Source organism: Alosa alosa, chromosome 21 (assembly GCF_017589495.1).
Source record: "Alosa alosa isolate M-15738 ecotype Scorff River chromosome 21, AALO_Geno_1.1, whole genome shotgun sequence".
NCBI lineage: Eukaryota > Metazoa > Chordata > Actinopteri > Clupeiformes > Clupeidae > Alosa > Alosa alosa.
In genome coordinates, this window is record NC_063209.1 from 6,315,808 (window position 1) to 6,333,434 (window position 17,627).

The 17,627-nt window shown below is 43.9% G+C and overlaps 2 protein-coding genes across 8 annotated transcripts; one reads left to right on the forward strand and one right to left on the reverse strand.

Moving 5' to 3' along the window:
• Positions 1 to 469: 469 nt before the first annotated feature.
• si:ch211-114c17.1 (pre-mRNA-processing factor 39) lies at positions 470 to 6,546 on the forward strand. 5 transcript variants are annotated; one of them, XM_048230960.1, is made up of 14 exons: positions 470 to 551; positions 1,163 to 1,410; positions 1,600 to 1,725; positions 1,906 to 2,024; positions 2,222 to 2,389; positions 2,566 to 2,752; positions 2,845 to 2,949; positions 3,062 to 3,310; positions 3,411 to 3,537; positions 3,878 to 4,149; positions 4,779 to 4,963; positions 5,368 to 5,442; positions 5,752 to 5,917; positions 6,100 to 6,546. In XM_048230960.1, the coding sequence occupies exons 1-14, from the start codon at positions 494 to 496 to the stop codon at positions 6,172 to 6,174; spliced, it is 2,160 nt and encodes a 719-aa protein (XP_048086917.1). In that variant the 5' UTR covers positions 470 to 493; the 3' UTR covers positions 6,175 to 6,546. The 5 variants fall into 5 exon arrangements, 3 of the variants coding, with proteins under 3 accessions (XP_048086917.1, XP_048086918.1, XP_048086919.1); XM_048230961.1 differs by having other exon boundaries at positions 2,566 to 2,749; XR_007192134.1 differs by lacking the exon at positions 6,100 to 6,546 and having other exon boundaries at positions 5,094 to 5,442; positions 5,752 to 5,824.
• Positions 6,547 to 7,421: 875 nt separating this feature from the next.
• Positions 7,422 to 11,018, reverse strand: ubxn1 (UBX domain protein 1). 3 transcript variants are annotated; one of them, XM_048230965.1, is made up of 10 exons: positions 10,960 to 11,018; positions 10,416 to 10,478; positions 10,239 to 10,292; positions 10,023 to 10,153; positions 9,841 to 9,931; positions 9,546 to 9,737; positions 8,988 to 9,039; positions 8,751 to 8,876; positions 8,234 to 8,411; positions 7,422 to 7,803 (listed from the first exon to the last, which is right to left on the reverse strand). In XM_048230965.1, the coding sequence occupies exons 2-10, from the start codon at positions 10,472 to 10,474 to the stop codon at positions 7,763 to 7,765; spliced, it is 924 nt and encodes a 307-aa protein (XP_048086922.1). In that variant the 5' UTR covers positions 10,475 to 10,478; positions 10,960 to 11,018; the 3' UTR covers positions 7,422 to 7,762. The 3 variants fall into 3 exon arrangements, with proteins under 3 accessions (XP_048086922.1, XP_048086920.1, XP_048086921.1); XM_048230963.1 differs by having other exon boundaries at positions 10,913 to 11,018; XM_048230964.1 differs by having other exon boundaries at positions 10,906 to 11,001.
• Positions 11,019 to 17,627: the final 6,609 nt, after the last annotated feature.

The window sequence follows — 17,627 nt, forward strand, 5'->3', positions numbered from 1 at the left end:
CTGCTGTTATAATGATTTTATCTGTGTGCAGGTGCAGAAATATAATGCTACATTGTGGACTTCTGGTTGTACGGAAATGTGATATGTCACAAAAGTCAACCAATAACTATGTTATTTTTTTCTTGGTAGTATGGATTAGTTCTGCTGAGTGTTGATTAGGGATCCTGTTCAAACTAGGGCTCATGCCCTCTTTCAAATAACACATTTGTAGAGGATTGCCTTGAGAGGTTACTCGCAAGCTAATAAAGACTAATGTTTGATTGTTGGATCTGATGTGGGTAATAAAAGTGTATTATACCGAACGTTGGCATGTGATTTCAGATAAGCCTGTGTTGTCCGCAAAAGATATTTAAGCTAATGAACACAATATTTGTGTAGTAGATCATAACAGAGAATGTCCGTAAACGGGCTCTGATCCGATCATGAACAGTAAAGGCATGAATGAATGAAAAGACCGTCGCGGATTGATGACGTCTTTGTTGTAGCCTCAGACATGGCGGCAGAAGGTTCTGAAGACCTCAGTGGCAATGGAGAAATGGATATCCCAGAAGGTTGGGTTAATTTTATTTTAGAGCATGGAAAGTTTATAACTTCTGTAACTGCCCGCTCTAACTGTGGAGTTTCATTCATCTGGAAAATATTACTCATTAGCGTCCTTAGACACGATGATGGCTAACTAGCTCACAGGCTAGCTGGTAACGTTAACAGCAAATGCCACATTATCTTAACGTGAGCCAACGTAGCGAAGTTCCCCTGGTCTTCCACCTATTAGCAAATTTTCTATGTACAGCATTTTCTGTTAACTGTAAGTATTTACATTAACCGTTTGCCAATTGTGTTAAGCAATAGAATCTATGAGGGACTGTGCTAATTTAGACACGCAACGTAACACGAAGCTATTAACGTCAGCGAGCTAGCATAACAATTGTGGCCGCAAAACATTTTCAGAAGTTAGGTGACCATTCAAATGAAATGTTTAATAATAATAAAATGTGTCTGGTGATTGTTCGGTCGGAAATTAGAAGTCATTGATGTCATGCTGTTTACCACAAGTACATAATAGTCATTAAACAACAAATAAAATAGTTTGAACATTGTTTCTTATGTAAGAAACATTTCCGCATCATTAGGCTAATTATCACTGTTTGGTATTGTTTCTCAGGAGAGCTCGGAGACTCTGAAGCCTTCGTGGCTCCAAATCCTGAGAGCCAGGTTTCTGGTGACACCGGAGGTACAGTGATGGAAGCGGCTGAAGCTCCTGCTGCACCTTACGCAATGCCCACAGTGGAGGGCGACGAGGAAGATGAGGGCGAGCTCCCAGTGGACTTCGAGAGGCTATGGAAAGCAGCCCACGACAACCCCCAGGATTTCTCTAGTTGGACAGACCTGTTACAGTACTGTGAACAAGAGGTGAGAACTTTAAGATTAATCCATCTGCACATTGATAAAGAGTTTGCCTTTAGCACATTGTAATACACTTCTCCACATTGGATGTAGATTGTCAGTTCTCAAGTTATATGTAATGTACTGTGTGTCATCTTTTGTAGTCTATGACTGGAGCATTTGGGACCTCTTATTTACCTGTCCTCCTTCCTCTAGGGTCACATGACTGCTTCCCGCAGAGCTTTGAATGCCTTCCTGGTGCGATACCCACTGTGCTACGGCTATTGGAAGAAGTTTGCAGACATGGAGAGACGAGCAGCAAATAACGTCAAGGCAGAGGAGGTAAGAGAGGGCGTGCATTGTATTGTATGGTGTTGTGATGTCAACCCCATTATGTGCCTTTGGACACACTGAGGCACAGTTGTGTCCATGAGGAACTGCAAGAGAGCGAAGAGCTGTTGCCATTTAGAGCAGCAGGGAGATCTCTGTGCTCTGGTTGATTGTGTGCTTGTTGTGTTTCAGGTGTGTGTGCAGGGCTTAAAAGCCATCCCTTTGAGTGTGGACCTTTGGATTCACTATATCAACTTATTACTGGGGACTCTGAACATGAACCTGCCTGAGTCCACACAGCGCATTCGCAGGTGTGCAGTCCCCCACAATCGTCCTGTCTTTATCACTCCTCATGTGTCTGTCCACTTTCAGTGAGCATGTTTAAGATCCCTTCCCTTGGGGTGGCAGGTTGTTCCTCTTACGTTTTAAATACGGTGAGAACAAAAATGGAAAGCCCCTTGTTGAAACCCGTCAAACTGACCTAGCTCCCCACTGATGTTTGCTGCAGCGTGTTTGAGGAAGCGGTGGAAGCGGCTGGGATGGACTGGCACTCTGACCGGCTTTGGGACCTGTACGCTGAGTGGGAGAAGGAACAAGGGAACCTGAAGGCCATGACTGTGGTCTACGACCGGGCGCTCAGAATGCCTACACAGCTCTACCGAGGACACTATGACAAGTAAGGCAGACCCACTATGTTCCACTGACCAAGGCCTCGGCCATTAATTGGCTTTAAAGTGCAATTAGAAGTGGCAAGCTTATGGTGTTAATGGAAATATCATGAGGTGTAGGTGATTTGTTTTGCTAAGGCAATTCACTTGCATTAAAGATGTCCCTCTGTCTACGTCTTTGCAGGCTGAAGACTCATATTAGTTCCAATCCACCTCAGGAAATTCTGTCTGCAGAAGAATATGAGAATCTGCGAGCAGAGTATAAACAGAGCCAAGCTCAGGGAGAAGGATCCAACCCCACAGAGGAGGAAGAGGAGAGACCACCGGGAGAGGAGGAACCCGCAGACAACGGCAACGGCAAAGACTCGGTAGTGTGTACCACCTGAGCGAGTGTGTTCACCTGCCTTGCCTGATTTTTTTTGTCCAGGGTGTAATTCTTCATTTCTCTGTTTCATCCAATCAGGAAGAAGCTGTGCAAAAGATGCAGGAGCTCCTCCTTGCCAGCAGGGAGAAGGTGTTCCAGGACAATGAGGCCGAGGTCCGCAAGAGGTGGACATTTGAAGACGCTGTGAGTATCACTCTGACTCCCTCAATACACAGACTTCAATTGGAAGGGTGCTGAGCTGGTAATTGGTCCATGGCAATTCCGCATGACCCTTGTCTGTTCCTGTTTGCGGTAGATCAAAAGGCCATACTTCCATGTCAAACCACTGGACAAGGCTCAGCTGAAGGGCTGGCAGAGCTACCTAGACTGGGAGATGGCCGAGGCCCAGGGTGCGAATGAGCCCCCGGAGACCACTGAGGGGGAATCAGCGGAGGAGCAGGAGGTCCCAAAGCCAGCGGGAGGCATCTCTGACCACAAGCGAGTGCTGATTCTGTTTGAGCGCTGTCTCATCGCCTGTGCCCTCTACGAGGAGTTCTGGACCAAGGTAACGTACGGGGGGCGTCTGGCAGAGGACGAGGAGTCCAGCAATGGATTTTTTTTCTAACAGGGCGAAAGTTAAACCGCGTGTGTTTGCATGTGTGCAGTATGTCCGTTACCTGGAGCAGTCGAGTGTGGAGGAGGCACGGATTGTGTTTAGGAGAGCCTGTGAGGTCCACCTGCCCTACAAGCACTCCATCCACCTGCAGTGGGCCACGTTTGAGGAGAGGCATGGTGAGAAATGTACACTATGCATATGAAGGTGACCCTAATGAATTAATGCCTTAGGTCCCCTTCAGTACTGAAGTTTAATTGAATAATTGCAATTATAATGCAATTATATAGTTGTGTAATGGGCAATTCCATGGAAAATTGTCACGTCCATAACTGCAACTAAATACCACGGCATTGTGTTGGCGTTATGGATGTGACCGTTTTGCGCAGAATTGCCCTAATGCATTGTCTTGGTATATTCCTAATGCCACAGTCCTATTTTATGTTCTAAATGTGCTTGCTGTCCATTACATGAGGGTGTCTGGTGCTCTCATTGTCTACTGTGATGTGTCTCCTGCAGGTAACTACAGTGAGGCGCAGCGTATTCTCGAGACCCTGGAGCAAGCCATGCCGGGATTGGCCGTGGTGCGCCTGCGCAGGGCGGGCCTGGAGAGGCGATTGGGCCATCTGGACCGGGCAGAGACTCTGCTGACGGAGGCCCTGGAGCAGAGCAAAGAGAATCCCCAGCTGCACGCATTCTACTCAATCAAGCTGGCCAGGCTGCTCCTCAAGCTGGGCAAGAATGCGGCCAGGGCCCGCAGTGTCCTTCAGGAGGCCATAGACCTCAACCCTGTAAGTCAAAGTCCACCACTCACTGTGAGCATGGGCCATGGTGGGCACTGGTAGTGTTAAGGGACTTGGCTGGCATGCAGTGGTCATAAAAAGTTATGGGTTCGATGACTCGCTGAAGGCACTTAACCCCAAGTTAATCCAGGGATACTGGCTACTGCAAAGAGTCGCTTTGGATAAAAGTGTCATCTAAATGTATTAGTACTCACGAGACATGACTGAGAGCTCTCAAAGTTTGAGTTGTATCTGTGACTCTCAGTCCTCTTGGAGGTCACAGTTTGATTAGTATTGCATAGACTTGAGAGTTATCCTTTGGGGCAGCCGTGGCCTACTGGTTAGCGCTTCGGACTTGTAACCGGAGGGTTGCCGGTTCGAACCCCGACCAGTAGGAATGGCTGAAGTGCCCTTGAGCAAGGCACCTAACCACCTGCTCCCCGAGTGCCGTTGTTGTTGCAGGCAGCTCACTGCGCCGGGATTAGTGTGTGCTTCACCTCACTGTGTGCTGAGTGTGTTTCACGGATTGGGATAAATGCAGAGACCAAATTTCCCTCACGGGATCAAAAGAGTATATATACTTACTATACTTATGAAGGAGTCTTGTCTTAACTTGTGTAATGTGGTGTTTGCTGTAGGACAACAGTAAGCTGCACCTGAATTTGCTTGAGCTGGAGGTGTCGGGAGACCCGCGCACCAACATTGCCGCGGTGCAGCAGTGCGTCACCCGGGCTCTGGCTGCCCCGCTCTCACCCCGAACCAAGATTCTCTTCTCCCAGCGGGGCCTGCAGTTTGCCGAAGACTTTGGCACCACCGTGAAAGGGTAAGCAGCACCACACAACCGAAGAAAGAATGACTTCTGCAATCTGATTTTTAAAAAATCAACAACCCGAAAGGGGGTCTTGTCTGTCCTTGAAGTTGTCATTGACACGGACTTGAATGTTCTGCTTAAGGAGTCAGGGTTTCCCCCTTGCCGCTCTCAAAATCTTGTCCTATACCTAAGTAGCAACTGCAGAGCATCAGATAGCTGCTACAGCAGCTGCTAAAGGCAAGTGAGTCAGAGCATCTCCTACACTGACACCTTATTCATTCCATCCCTCTCCCACCATGCACCTGGCCTAATTAATACTTGTGTATGTATGTGTGTGTGTGTGTGTGTGCGCGCGCGCCCAGTGGGGTGCAGTATGGGGTCACTTCACTCACTGGGTGTTGTGTGTTCTCTCCCAGCGTGCTGACCATGTATGATGAGCATCAGAAGCTGCTGAAGGAAATCGGCCCGAAGAAAAGGGGAGCAGAGAATGGGTGAGACTGAGACTGAGCATCATGAACAGAACCTTACTTTCTAAGAGTTCCACATACCCTCTAGTTTAACAGCATCCGTGGTAATTATGGCAATACCAGCAGCTTATTGTAATAATAATAAGTGGTGGTGTAGTTTTGGATGATGATGATGATGATGATGATGAATGAGGACAATTATTTGATCTTTTGAACAAACCCAGGGCCTTTTCCAAGGCCTTGTTTTCCTTCAAAATACTATTCAGGCCTGTGAATATTGAAGAGAATGTAGTGCCATCAGCTGTCCTGTGTTTCTCATTGCCTGTCCTGCAGAGATAGTGATGACCCAGAGAAAGTGAGCCGCGCAGACGATGGGTCTGCCTTGGCCACTGCCCAGACTGCCCCACCCACTGTACCACCTGTTCCCATGACCGCGCCCCCTCCTCCCATGATTGGGGACATGAGCAGCTCATACGGAAGCTACAGCAGCTGGTATCAGGTATGAGGAGATGTGAGCACGTCACATTACTGCTGTACTTACAGCTCATTTAACAGGGACAGTGTATAACTGAGCTAGATTATAGCAGAGGCTCATTCACATCTGTAGTCTCTGGGCAGGAGTTGATGTTGATGCATTTATTTATGCCCTTCGGCCTCTTCCTCTTCTTTCTCTCTCCCCAGCAACCTCAGTATGGAGGGTATGGAGGATACCAGAACCCATGGAATCAGTATAACCAGTATTACCCACCCAGCTAGGATAAAAGGCCTGCATGACTCACGGCTGGCCACAGGAATTCTGGGATACTGTTTGGTTTCATAGAGATATGCACCCATTCACTGTCGCAATATCCCGGGAAGTGATTAGAGCGCTCCTTAAAAACAACGCTTGACCACAGGAATAAGGATAAGGATCAAAGTCATTCAAGGGTTTGAGATGAAGCTTTACAAATCTTTAAAGTTACGATTTTATATTCATTGTTTTCTTCTGTGAAACAGTGTCTAAAAAGAGGACATCCAATATCAGCTCCACATTGAAATATTTTAACAATGTAGTCATGTTTCAAAAGGCCCGATTCTTCCCCTTCATTGAGATTTTAAGGTGTAAAAAGTTTGTAATTCCCATATAAAGTCTAGTTTTACATCGGAATTAGTATGATGAAAAATTGGGCTCAATGTGTTAATTCATGCTGGGTTTTTACTATCTGCAATAAGGAGCACATACATTGGTATTTTAAATCTTGCATCATTCCGGCAGAAAACAGGGCGTTTTTTGTATGTACAGATATTTTAAAAATTTGAATGGTAAATACTCGCAGAACATCTCATGATTTTATTTTAGTCTGGACCACCCCCCATTCTTTAGCCAGTGGATCGAGAGCTGATTTTCAGTTGCTTCAGCTAGTCATCACGTCGACTACCTCCCCGTACTGTAACATCCATTTGTCCAGCAGATATTTGTCTGTAAATACATTGACACAAGAGCTGCCTTTGTTTTACTTTTGTACCTAAGAGGCTAACTGGTAATGTTTTGAAGAGGTACTGATTTTGTATTGCTGTATTTGGGCATTGAGGAGGGAAGAGTTGCAATGGTGCTGCAACAAACCGAAGTCATTCTTAGACTAGAGATCTGGACAGAGCCAGCAGGGTACTAGGTATTGCCATGTCTGTGTGAATTTACTGATCAGAAACTTTGAGGCAAATGCTGCCTTGCTCCACTCGTTATCGAGTGTACCAATACCATTCCAACCTCTTCTGTTGTATGCTTTATTGTTGTGCAGGCAGTAAAACCACATGTTTTACACACTTGTAGACATTTATTTTTACAAACAGAACCCCATAAGTGACCTGCTGGCTGTTTTGTTTTTAATTATTATTTGAATGTCTTTCATGCAAATGTGTTTTTTTACACAGTGCTTAATAAAAGTGTCAGTATACCACACAGGCATGTCTTCTGCATGTCTGTTTTGAGGTTGATTTGTTGCTCTTTGCAGGAAGACAAGTCCTGGGAAAATATTGTTGATTTATTTCAAATGGCAAAATGGTGGGTAATAAGCAGCGGAAACATCATTATTCCTGACAGCACCTGGAAAATAGCCCATCGTCATATCCTTTGACTTCTTGGGATGCTGTTTGTTTATTTACTTTACAATTGTAACAGAATCATAACTGTACCTCATCTTAAGGTGCTTGCTCTGTTTTGATCAACTCCAGTATTTAATCATTAAATAAGAAAAGAAAAGTGGCGGAGGGGGGAGGTCCATTGCTGAGTCAGATGTACTCTCCATGTCAGTGGTAAAACAAAATCTGGAAGAGCTGCGTCATCGGTTTTGTCTCTGGAACCCCTTTACTTCTTGGTAACAACGAGGACTGCAGAAGGCACCAAACCTGTCACAACAAAGCACATCATAATATATTACATTTTTTGCACTGATATTTTGGTTAGGCAACCTCATGTCTCTGTTGGACCAAAGTCCTTTTAGGCAAGTCCCTCCACTCGGTGGCCATATTGTAACGCTTTTTGGTCACTTATTGGGAATCTATTTCCACAGAAATGTGCGTATGCAAGGCTTCACAGCAGCAAGATCACAACACATGATTGGCACAATATATTGACGTTAACTTTTTTTGCCACAGAAGGGGCGGGATGTGTAGACAACTGCGTTACAAACTCACCCCATGCATTGGCATTGCCATCCTCCATAGAAATGCATTGCTGTTACAAACTAACCCCATGCATTTCTATGGAGGATTTTTTGAGTGCTGTGTCTCCCCTTTAGAAAGCCTCTGGTTGGACTCCCTGGTCCTTGTTTCTCACCTAGTTCCCGAAGCGGCTTCTCCATATCCAACTCAGTGTAGACGCGGCGTGGGTATGGCGACAGCAGGCCGAAATCTTGATCGCTGCCTCCGTTCATTTGTATGTAGACCCGCACAGCTGCTAGTGGCTCCTGGGCTTTGAATGTGGCTGTGAGTGCTGAGCCGTCCAGCATGCGCACCTGGACATGGCATGAGCTTAGTTTCACAACTCAGTCGTGGCTGAAGCAACAACACGCCTGTATCTTTTTTTTACATTTATTCATTCAGCAGATGCTTTTATCCAAAGTGACTTACAGAAAGAGAATAACATTCAGGTTAAAGTGCAAAAAAAGACCTTAGCTATTAATCATTAATAGACGGGCGCGTTTCCCAAAACCATAGTTGCTAACTAAGTAATGCAATTTACCATTGTATGCAATGCAATTTACCATTGCCAATCAACTAAGTTGCTAACAGGTTAGCAACTATGGTTTTGGGAAACAGCCCAGAGTAGGCGTAGGGCTTTTCTGCTTCTTTACCTGTATCCTGCACTCATCGTAGTCCTTCTTGGCTGGTGGGGGGCCCTGGTTGTCTGAAGGGGTTGGTGAGGTTGCCTCAGGTGGGGGAGAAGAAATGCCCGTCCCTGAAGCATTGCCACCGCCAAACTAAGACAACATGGATGGGGTTAGTACAAGGGTGTTGAAAGAACATGATATGGCAACATATTTCCAAGAGTAATGGATAAGACAGGTCTATCAAGAATCCTGGCACAATACCTTCTGAGCTCTTTCCTCTCGATCACGGGCTATCTTGTCTCGGACCCGCTGCCTGATTCACACAGCAAAAAAGTAAATGTAAATCAGGTTTATAGGCCAAATATATTTGCATATACAAGGAATTTGGTTTCTGCATTTATCCCATCCGTGAATTAGTGAACACACAGTGAGATGAAGCACACACTAACCCAGAGCAGTGAGCGGCCTTCCTACAGTGGCGCTCGGTGAGCAGTGAGGAGTTACAGTAGGTGCCTTGCTCAAGGGCACTTCAGCTGTGGATGTGAGCAATGCTCAACCACTTACCCCGCCCACATTTTTACTACTGGTCAGGGATCGAACCGGCAACCCTTCGGTTTCAAGCCCTAACCAGTAGGCCACGGCTGCCCCGCCAGACATTTAGAGGCATGGGTGAAACTTTTATTTACTCATTTATTTTGATCAGCCTACCATGAATCTTCCAAGTCTGGCCTGTTTATCACTGGAGGCATCTTGATCCAATCAATACCGGCCAGAATCTCTGCGGCAGTGTCATAATACCTTGTGCAAGGGGGCTCTTACTTGGCTAGCCGATCCTCCATCTTCTCCTTCCTCCGCTGGTCAGCCAGCTTCTTCATTTCGTCATCCTGGAGTTTGGATTTAATCTGCAGGAGCTCCTGGCCCTGCTTCCGGCGCTGTTTCTCCCGCTCCACCTCGTCCTTGCGCTCCCTCTCGCGCCGCTCCTCCTGCTTCACCCTCATCAGCTCCTCCAATCTGGAACAAGAGACGGGGCAAAGTGGTCCGTTTTTGTTTTGTTTTTGTACTGAGACCACACCTGTAATTCTCATGAATTAAGTGACCAAAAACATTAACCAACCTTTTCACCTGTGCAATCCTCTCTTCCTCTGTCATGGCTTGCTTGCCATCTCCCTCTCCCTCTTGCATCATTGCAATGTCATGCTCCGTAGCTATCAGAAGTGAAAGTAAACGTTCAGTTAAGTTTAGGTGCAGACAGAGACAAATTGAGCTTAACATGCATGACACCATGGCATCTCATACATTCTGAAGGTTCTGAAGGTTCTAACGGTGGTTGTGCTGCGCTCTGCTGATCAGTTCCTCCGCCTACAACATTCCCTGCCGGTGGCACGTATGGCTCATCGATGTCTGGGTCGTTTTCGTGTTCCATCAACCTGGAGTGAGAGGTATGAAATAGAACAAACCATTCCAAACATGTTTACAAGTAATAAACGAATCATGGTCCAAAGATTCACTCACCAGTCCATTGCTCTTTCTATTCCCTGGTTTCCTGTGTGCGCCACAGCCTTCTCTCTAAGAATAGATAAACAAAGAGCCAAAAGGCCCAAACTGAATATGGAAACATCCGGACTTCTGTGATGATGAGCAGTATGTAACAGACAACAAACACTGAATCTGTTCAAATATTAAACTTACGCTCTGTTTCTGCTGAACCCCATTTCAAGCAGACTCTCTAATGTAGTGCATTCGGCCATGGTTCTGAGGACATTCCAAAATAGTAAATAAATACACAGCCTAACTACAAATGCTACAACTTTGGTGTGACCACTCTAGCTTGCTAGCTGTCTGTCTCTCACCAAACCGGTACATCAGTGAAAAATCACTGATAGTCTTATTTCAGAGGACACATTGCTAGATAGTAAAGTTAACAAACAAAATCACTAAATATCGCCCAAATATGTCACATCGTTATGATGACAAGGATTTTCATGTGCAGTTTCAGAGATAGCTGTAGCTGGCTAATGTTAGCCGCAAACTCATTAGCTAAAGCTACAATGCTAAGCCAACTAGGATAATATAACCAACTGTTAAGTTGACAGTTGGGCCGTAAAAGGTGGGAAACGAACTTGAGTCAAAATATTTCACGTTACTAAAAGTATATGGCAATTCAAATATATAACGATACCACGAACTTGAAAGCAGTGTGTCTGAGTCTCCAAGGTAAGCAAACGCTTCTCACATTGGGACAGGGTTTCGTTGTTTCCCCCGTCGGTTTCATGCACCTACGACTGCCTGACGAGGACAAACTGTACGTCAGTTACAAGAAAACTCATTTTCCTGAACGAATGAATCAGCCCAAAGCCTCTTTGAGTGCCCACTCCACTTTTGTTAAACGTCTCTTTATTGGCAAGAGGAGCCAAAACAGAATCTGACAGAGCAAGTTGTAGCATAAAGATATTGTGAATGTGGTGTGTGTGTGTGTGTGTGTGTGTGTGTGTTTATATGACTATCCTACAACTATCCTAAACAAGGATGCAAGATGTGTTGTTGAGAGGTTAATCGGGTAATGGCTAATAGACTATCTCTCACAGGAGCACCAGTTATACATTGGATGGGTGCTTATCCATTGGAAAATAATTAATTTAGATTCTCAAAAGGCTGTCATACCAATAGTGCCTTTGGTGTTGGTACTAGCTAAGACATACCTGCCTCTGCCACCAATGCTTATCTCATAAGAAGTGAAACAAATGTTTGCTGTTTGTTGGTTGGAGAGAAGAGGGTCGCAGAACTTCTCCACATTTTGTTTTTGTTGGGGTTTTTGTTGGGGTTTTTTGTTGGGGTTTCGTTTGGTTTTTCCGACTGTTTCCCGAACATGCTCGTAGCGTGAACGCGCGTGCACTGCTCTTAAGATGCTCTTAAGAGGAGCTGTCCACGTTAATAGTTCTGAAATATCCTCTGATTTGATGATGATGTCAGACAGCTATAGGCCTACCATTTAAACATCAGATCTACACATTAATTCACATCAATACGAAAATAGAAACACTTTGACATCTGCATGTAAGCATCCCAAGGATATACCACACACAGGCATAAATAATTGTAATTATTTAAGATTAGATTGCAATACTTTTTCGCTGTGTCAACGTTTGAAGAAGTCGATTAAGAAAGTGAGGAAATGTAGGCTTAGATTTTGATGCATAGGCCTACAGACTAAACCACATGTTCCTTTCTCTGCTTGTACCCTTATAGGCCTAATAAAATATAGCCCTCACTTAGCAAAGATAATGGCAAACTATTCTGGCAACGTCTCGTTTCATAACTTGATTGCATTTTTGTCCGCTTTTCATCACATTATTATGACCATTAAATTTAGGCTATGCTATTTTGCAGGCTAAAATCTAATTCATCACAGGTAAACACAATAAAGAATGGGAACGTAAATTGGATTATGTATTCTAAGTTGTAATTCCTCTGTATGTCCTGTTGGTGACCTCAGTGAGAAGTAGCATACTGTTAGACGCTCTTAGCCGGTAACGAGAACTCTGGAGCACTCGTAGATCTACGAGTGTTTTCACGACGCTCTTAATGGTTTCGGGAAACAGTCGGCAAATCTTAAGACGTTCGAGAGGGACTTTACGACACTATTAGACTTAAAATGCAGACTTAAAATTTTTCAACAAGTTCATCAGAAAGTTCACCCACCATTTGATGTAGTAGCCTATTTGTCACAGCAGCACGAGGCATGGAGTCATTCATCTGGACTGAGAAGCAGAAGGAACGGTTGATAGGCAGAATTTTTTTAGACCCCTCCTCTGCCTTGCAAAAAAACATAACATTTATCGTTGTCTCTGCTTAACATGATCAGTGCACTGTATATTTCACTTAAATAGTACAATCAACTCATTTCTTTTAGTTATGACATAGAGTTTTCACAAAACACACAAACATTAGTAGTGACCACCTAACATATTTATTACAACTAAATCTGGGTTTAGAGTGTTGGAACATGGAATGGTGGCTGATAATGTAGATATTGCATTAAAGATTAACCATTTCTTTCTACAACAGTCAAGAACCCTTTTGCAATTATGTAAGCACATAATGTAATCGGAAAACTGCAGCCCTGTTTAAAAAAAAAACAATGCAACTGATCTCAGCTGGTATTCAGTCATATTCACCCTTAGCTGGGTCCTTCTTTTCTTTTCTCTATAATTGTCTAACATTCTGTAAAGCGCCATGAGACATGACTTGTGTAATGTTTTGGCGCTGATATTGAAAATTTACGGAGCCCTAGAGGGGTCATCGCAAAATGTTTTGCATGTTGAGAGAATGTGCGCTCGTTTTACTACATTGTGCGCTCGTTTTACTAAATTGTGCTCTTGTTTAAGTAATTTGTGCTCTCGTTTAACTATATTGTGCACTCGTTTTACTAAATCGTACGCTCGTTTTACTAAATTGTGCGCTCGGTTTACTAAATCGTGTGCACAATTTACTATATTGTGCTCTCGTTTTACTATAGTGTGAGCTCATTTTACTAAATTGAGCTCTCATTTTAAGCATAGTAAAACGAGGGCACAATTTATTAAACGAGTGCACTATTTACTAAAACGAGCGCACGATTTACTAAAACGAGGGCACGATTTATTAAAACGAGAGCACAATTTGTGAACATGGTTATAGAACATTGTGTGCACGATCTACTTAAACGTGGCCACAATTTGTAAAACGTGCACTCAATATTGTCTTGACACATGTAAACATGAGCACGTTATAGTAGGCTATATTCGAGATCTCGATCTACTAAAACGCACCCACGAATAATTAAAACGTGGGCTCGAAGAAATTAAATTGTGTGCACAAAAACATAGTGTGGTGTCAAGGGGTATCCCCGGGAATGACGTGGGGAGGTGTGTCGCTTGTAGTGACGTAGAGGGAATCTCATTGATTGCAGTGCACCTGGATATAGCCCCGTTAGGTAGGCTGTAGGTGGGAGAGCAGATGATTGTGTGTGTTTGTACAGGCCCCTTGCCATCATCGTCCAGCTGAATGTTTGCCGAAGTTTTGAGTGTTTGTTGAGGTCCAAGTGTATGCAGAGCTGTGGTGTTTATCGCGAACGGTGTGAGCTGAGCATCGTGAACGCCACTGTTTATGTCTCCCGTTTCATAGTCCGTATCAAAGCTTACCTCGTTGTGTGCACCATTGGTGTGCGCGTGGGTTATCTGGTGAAGCCCATCGGGCGCTAGAGGGAACCTATTGTATTGGGTGGGTATTAGGCTATACTACTAATACGCAGTAGCCTATTTGTACCAACAGCTTGTCCCTGTGATGTGCTTCGATTGACTTCTAGACCTCACAGTTAAGTCAACAATCCAGGAGATAGTGGAAACCGGTCATTACAACAGAGCCCGAGTAGCCTTTGTAGCTAGAATTTCCCCATTATGGGTCTCCATAGCTGGCGGTTGACACCACAGTACCCCTGCTACAAAGAGTAGAAGTCCGCTATAAACCATGACCACCTAAAGTCTTTAATTAGCTGCCTACGGTTATCATCACATTACCAATATGAACTGTTACAGACAGCTGTAGGCCTAGTCCATGTCAAGGTACACGAAGTTGCCACCACAGCACAGCGAGCGGTGAAAATGTCGGGAATTACTAAATGTGAGCACGAAATGCATATTTCGAGAGCTCAATTTAGGCTTACAACGGGGTCACGTTGTATTAATTCGAAGGCTCAATTAAAGGAAAACGTGCTCACGTTTCATTAATTCGAGGGCTTAAAGGAAAACGTGCTCACAAATGATCACGACCAGAAAAAATATCACTTAAAGTGAACTCTCCCGGGCTCCGTATGTGTCAGTGTAGCTGGCACCGTAAAAAAAAACAACAACAAAAAACAACCTGGGTTAAAATCAGAATCAAAAACAAAGTCAGCTCTCATACATGTTTTATCATTTTTTTTTTTTTTTTTTTTGTCTTCAGTTCAGCTCTGGTGTCTGTTACATGTGTTCTGTCGTCACGCTGTGTTGTCCAGTTGCGCTGGTGTTTGCACAGTTCGTCACACACATTGTACTGTTCTGCTGCTCCTGCTCTTTGATACCTTGGTGTTTTTTGTGACCCTTGGAAAAACAGGGCCGTGGAGGCTGTCCAGGTAGGATCAGTCACCGCCACAGGAGGGCGCCATTGCATATGAATGCAGACGACTCACTTCTCTGCTCTCCTGTCTCTTCCTCATTTTTCACTCACTCTGTTCAGTTTGGTCTTGGAAGAGTATGCCACGGCGAGAGATGTCATGAGGGTAAATTATTAAATCCCACCCTAGAACTTTCTGGAACTGGAAACAAACTTCATGTTTAGCTGGAGGCCATAAGTCGGCACACACAGAAAGAGTCCATAACAGCTTTGGAATGACCAAACAACAATGTGTAGTGTGCCAGTGGGATCCACATTTTGTAATCAACTTGACCCACAATGTCGGGGAAGTCTGAGTGTTGTCAAGCCAACGGCTTTGTTTTTTTTTTTTTAAAGTAGGCCTATATTTTTTGGGCTTTTTTGGAGATTGACAGGAAGTGAGTGGGAGAGAGAGTCGGGGTGGGATCCGGAAAGGACCACAGGGCGGGAATCGAACCCGGGTCGCCGGCGTACAGTGCAGATGCCCCAGCCAGTCACGCCACTGCTGGGGCCAGCCAATGGCTTTGTTACAGACACATTGGCCCTCTGGTTGTGCTTCTGTTATCAGTTTAGCTTCACACTCATAAATCGTCCCTCTATCCAGCTGGCTCAGTTTTCTTTTAGGTTAGGTTCACTTTTAACCTTAGTTTGTTTTGCTCTCCCTTCAGTTTTATTTGCTTATAGGCATCACTACTTAATCACAAGAACCTTGGCCACAATCATCAGGGTTTGCGTCTCTGTTTCTTGTTTCCTTTGTCTATAATGTATACATTGTATGCATTATTTACAGATGTACTGTGAGTGAATATGAACAGGTCATTTGTGATACGCGTGTGTTGGCGTATGACCTGCTTCTGTTTTGGGTTTATCGGGGGGCCAATTTACAGATTGACCTTTACAACCAGGTTCAGCAGTGTCTATCTAGCAGTTGAGTCCATGCACATATTTTCTACACAGTGAACCTGTGACCATGATCACCCCATCAAGCCTTAAAGGGGCATGAATGAGAGATAGAACGAGACTCCATTTTATGAATGCCATGCAATGTTATGATCTGTGGTATAATTTTTTAACAGTGCGTTTGTTCCATTAGTGGTGAGTTGCTCTCTGTCCTCTTACATCTCTTGAAGGGATGTGAACATTTTAGATTCACATCGGTTCTTTGATGGATGATGGACTGTCTTATGAGATGTCTTTAGATCTAAATGCTTTTGTTTTGTAGCTGTTTTCATTCTTTTTTTATTGCTGGAAATGTTAAATTGCACCTGAATCACGTATGCCCACAACCAAACCACACAAGTGAAAATAAGGAGTGCCACATCTGAGCTATAGAGCCTTCAGAGACCTGATGTGGTTTGGTGAGGATACAATGTTTTTATTTTGCTTAAAGGCAGAATTGTGTCTGGGAGATGTTTGATGAAAACATGTTTGTAAAATGTATTTACTTGAGGAACATTTCAAAAACCGATGACTGAAGTGCTATCGATCATACCACTGTAAATATAAATGGCAGAAATGACAAATATCTTTATTAACACGTATAGAGTCCAGACAAGATAAACATGTGAACAGTGCATCAAACTCATTACTTCCGTGTTTCCGTCCAAATCAATGGCGACGTGTGTAGATACCGTCATGGCAAATGCTGTTGTTTTTCGCTGTTCTGTTATGTTGTTAGTGGAAGGGCTAAGGAGAGAGACTGCCATCATCAACACTAGCAGACTTCTAGGCACTGTGATGTCTTGATCCACAGACACAGCCACACAACTGCGGGATATCAACAGGAAGTAAGACCTGCGTGATGCCCAACACACTGAGAGGAAACCACTGAGGTCGCTCCTCCAGTCTCTCTCATGCTCATGCCATACACCTGTGGCCCCTCACTGTACAGATCGCTTGGCCACTCGGAAGCAGAGAGTATATATAAAGAAAAAAAGGAGAGAAAGTCTATTAAGGTTTTAACTATACTATTTGAAGGTGTCGTTTCTCTCTCTCTCCCCAGCTTTGCTAAATGCAACCTTTTTTCTTCTTATTTCATGGTTCAGTTTGGTTTGGTTTAATGTCCAAACAATGTGTTTTGCACTTTTTTTCCGTTTGTTCCATTTGGTATGCTTGTTTCTCAGCACTGAATACATTGTATTGTGTTAACTGTGCCAATTAAACATTCAGAAAACAAACAAAAAGAAAAAGCTAGATCTGCGCAGCACTGCTAAGGCGCTGCATTGTGCTTGAGTAGAACTACCTTAAAACGCCACAAGAGTACACTGGTGATACAAAAGATGCTCGCTTAAATTCTTGCAAAAGAGGTTCTTCCAAGTCAATGTGACTGAGAGGTAGGACTGCATGTAAAGATATTGACCATTATCTGAGGCCCTGAATAATTGTGAGACTGAAATAAAAATTGAAACTGTACTTTTTGTGTGAATCAAAGAGAAACTCTTGAGCATTTCAAAGAGAAACTCTTGCGTATTTATTTTGGTTATGCCCTCATACTAAATTACTTTGCAGTAAATTGTCTCGGTAATTAGCTGATCTTATTTACCCTGAACTCTCCTTGTACTGGGAAAATAGGTTATTATTTGGTTTCATTAACTATAACACAAATCTCACCTCTCAGTTTTATTTAATCAACCTGATTTTCAACCAAATTTTACATCCATGAGTCCAAGTTCCAAAATAAAACACCTTCATAGAGTTCTCCATTCACATTAAATACTATATTTCTACTATATC

Coding starts and splice junctions, on each gene's coding strand:
- si:ch211-114c17.1 (XM_048230960.1), top strand. CDS start 494: ATGGCGGCAGAAGGTTCTGAAGACCTCAGTGGCAATGGAGAAATGGAT. Junction 2,390..2,565: donor TACCGAGGACACTATGACAA/GTAAGGCAGACC, acceptor ACGTCTTTGCAG/GCTGAAGACTCATATTAGTT. Junction 4,964..5,367: donor TTTGGCACCACCGTGAAAGG/GTAAGCAGCACC, acceptor GTTCTCTCCCAG/CGTGCTGACCATGTATGATG.
- ubxn1 (XM_048230963.1), bottom strand. CDS start 10,998: ATGAAACCGACGGGGGAAACAACGAAACCCTGTCCCAATGTGAGAAGC. Junction 9,738..9,840: donor AGGATTGCACAGGTGAAAAG/GTTGGTTAATGT, acceptor CTCTTGTTCCAG/ATTGGAGGAGCTGATGAGGG. Junction 7,804..8,233: donor GAAGCCGCTTCGGGAACTAG/GTGAGAAACAAG, acceptor TTGTTGTGACAG/GTTTGGTGCCTTCTGCAGTC.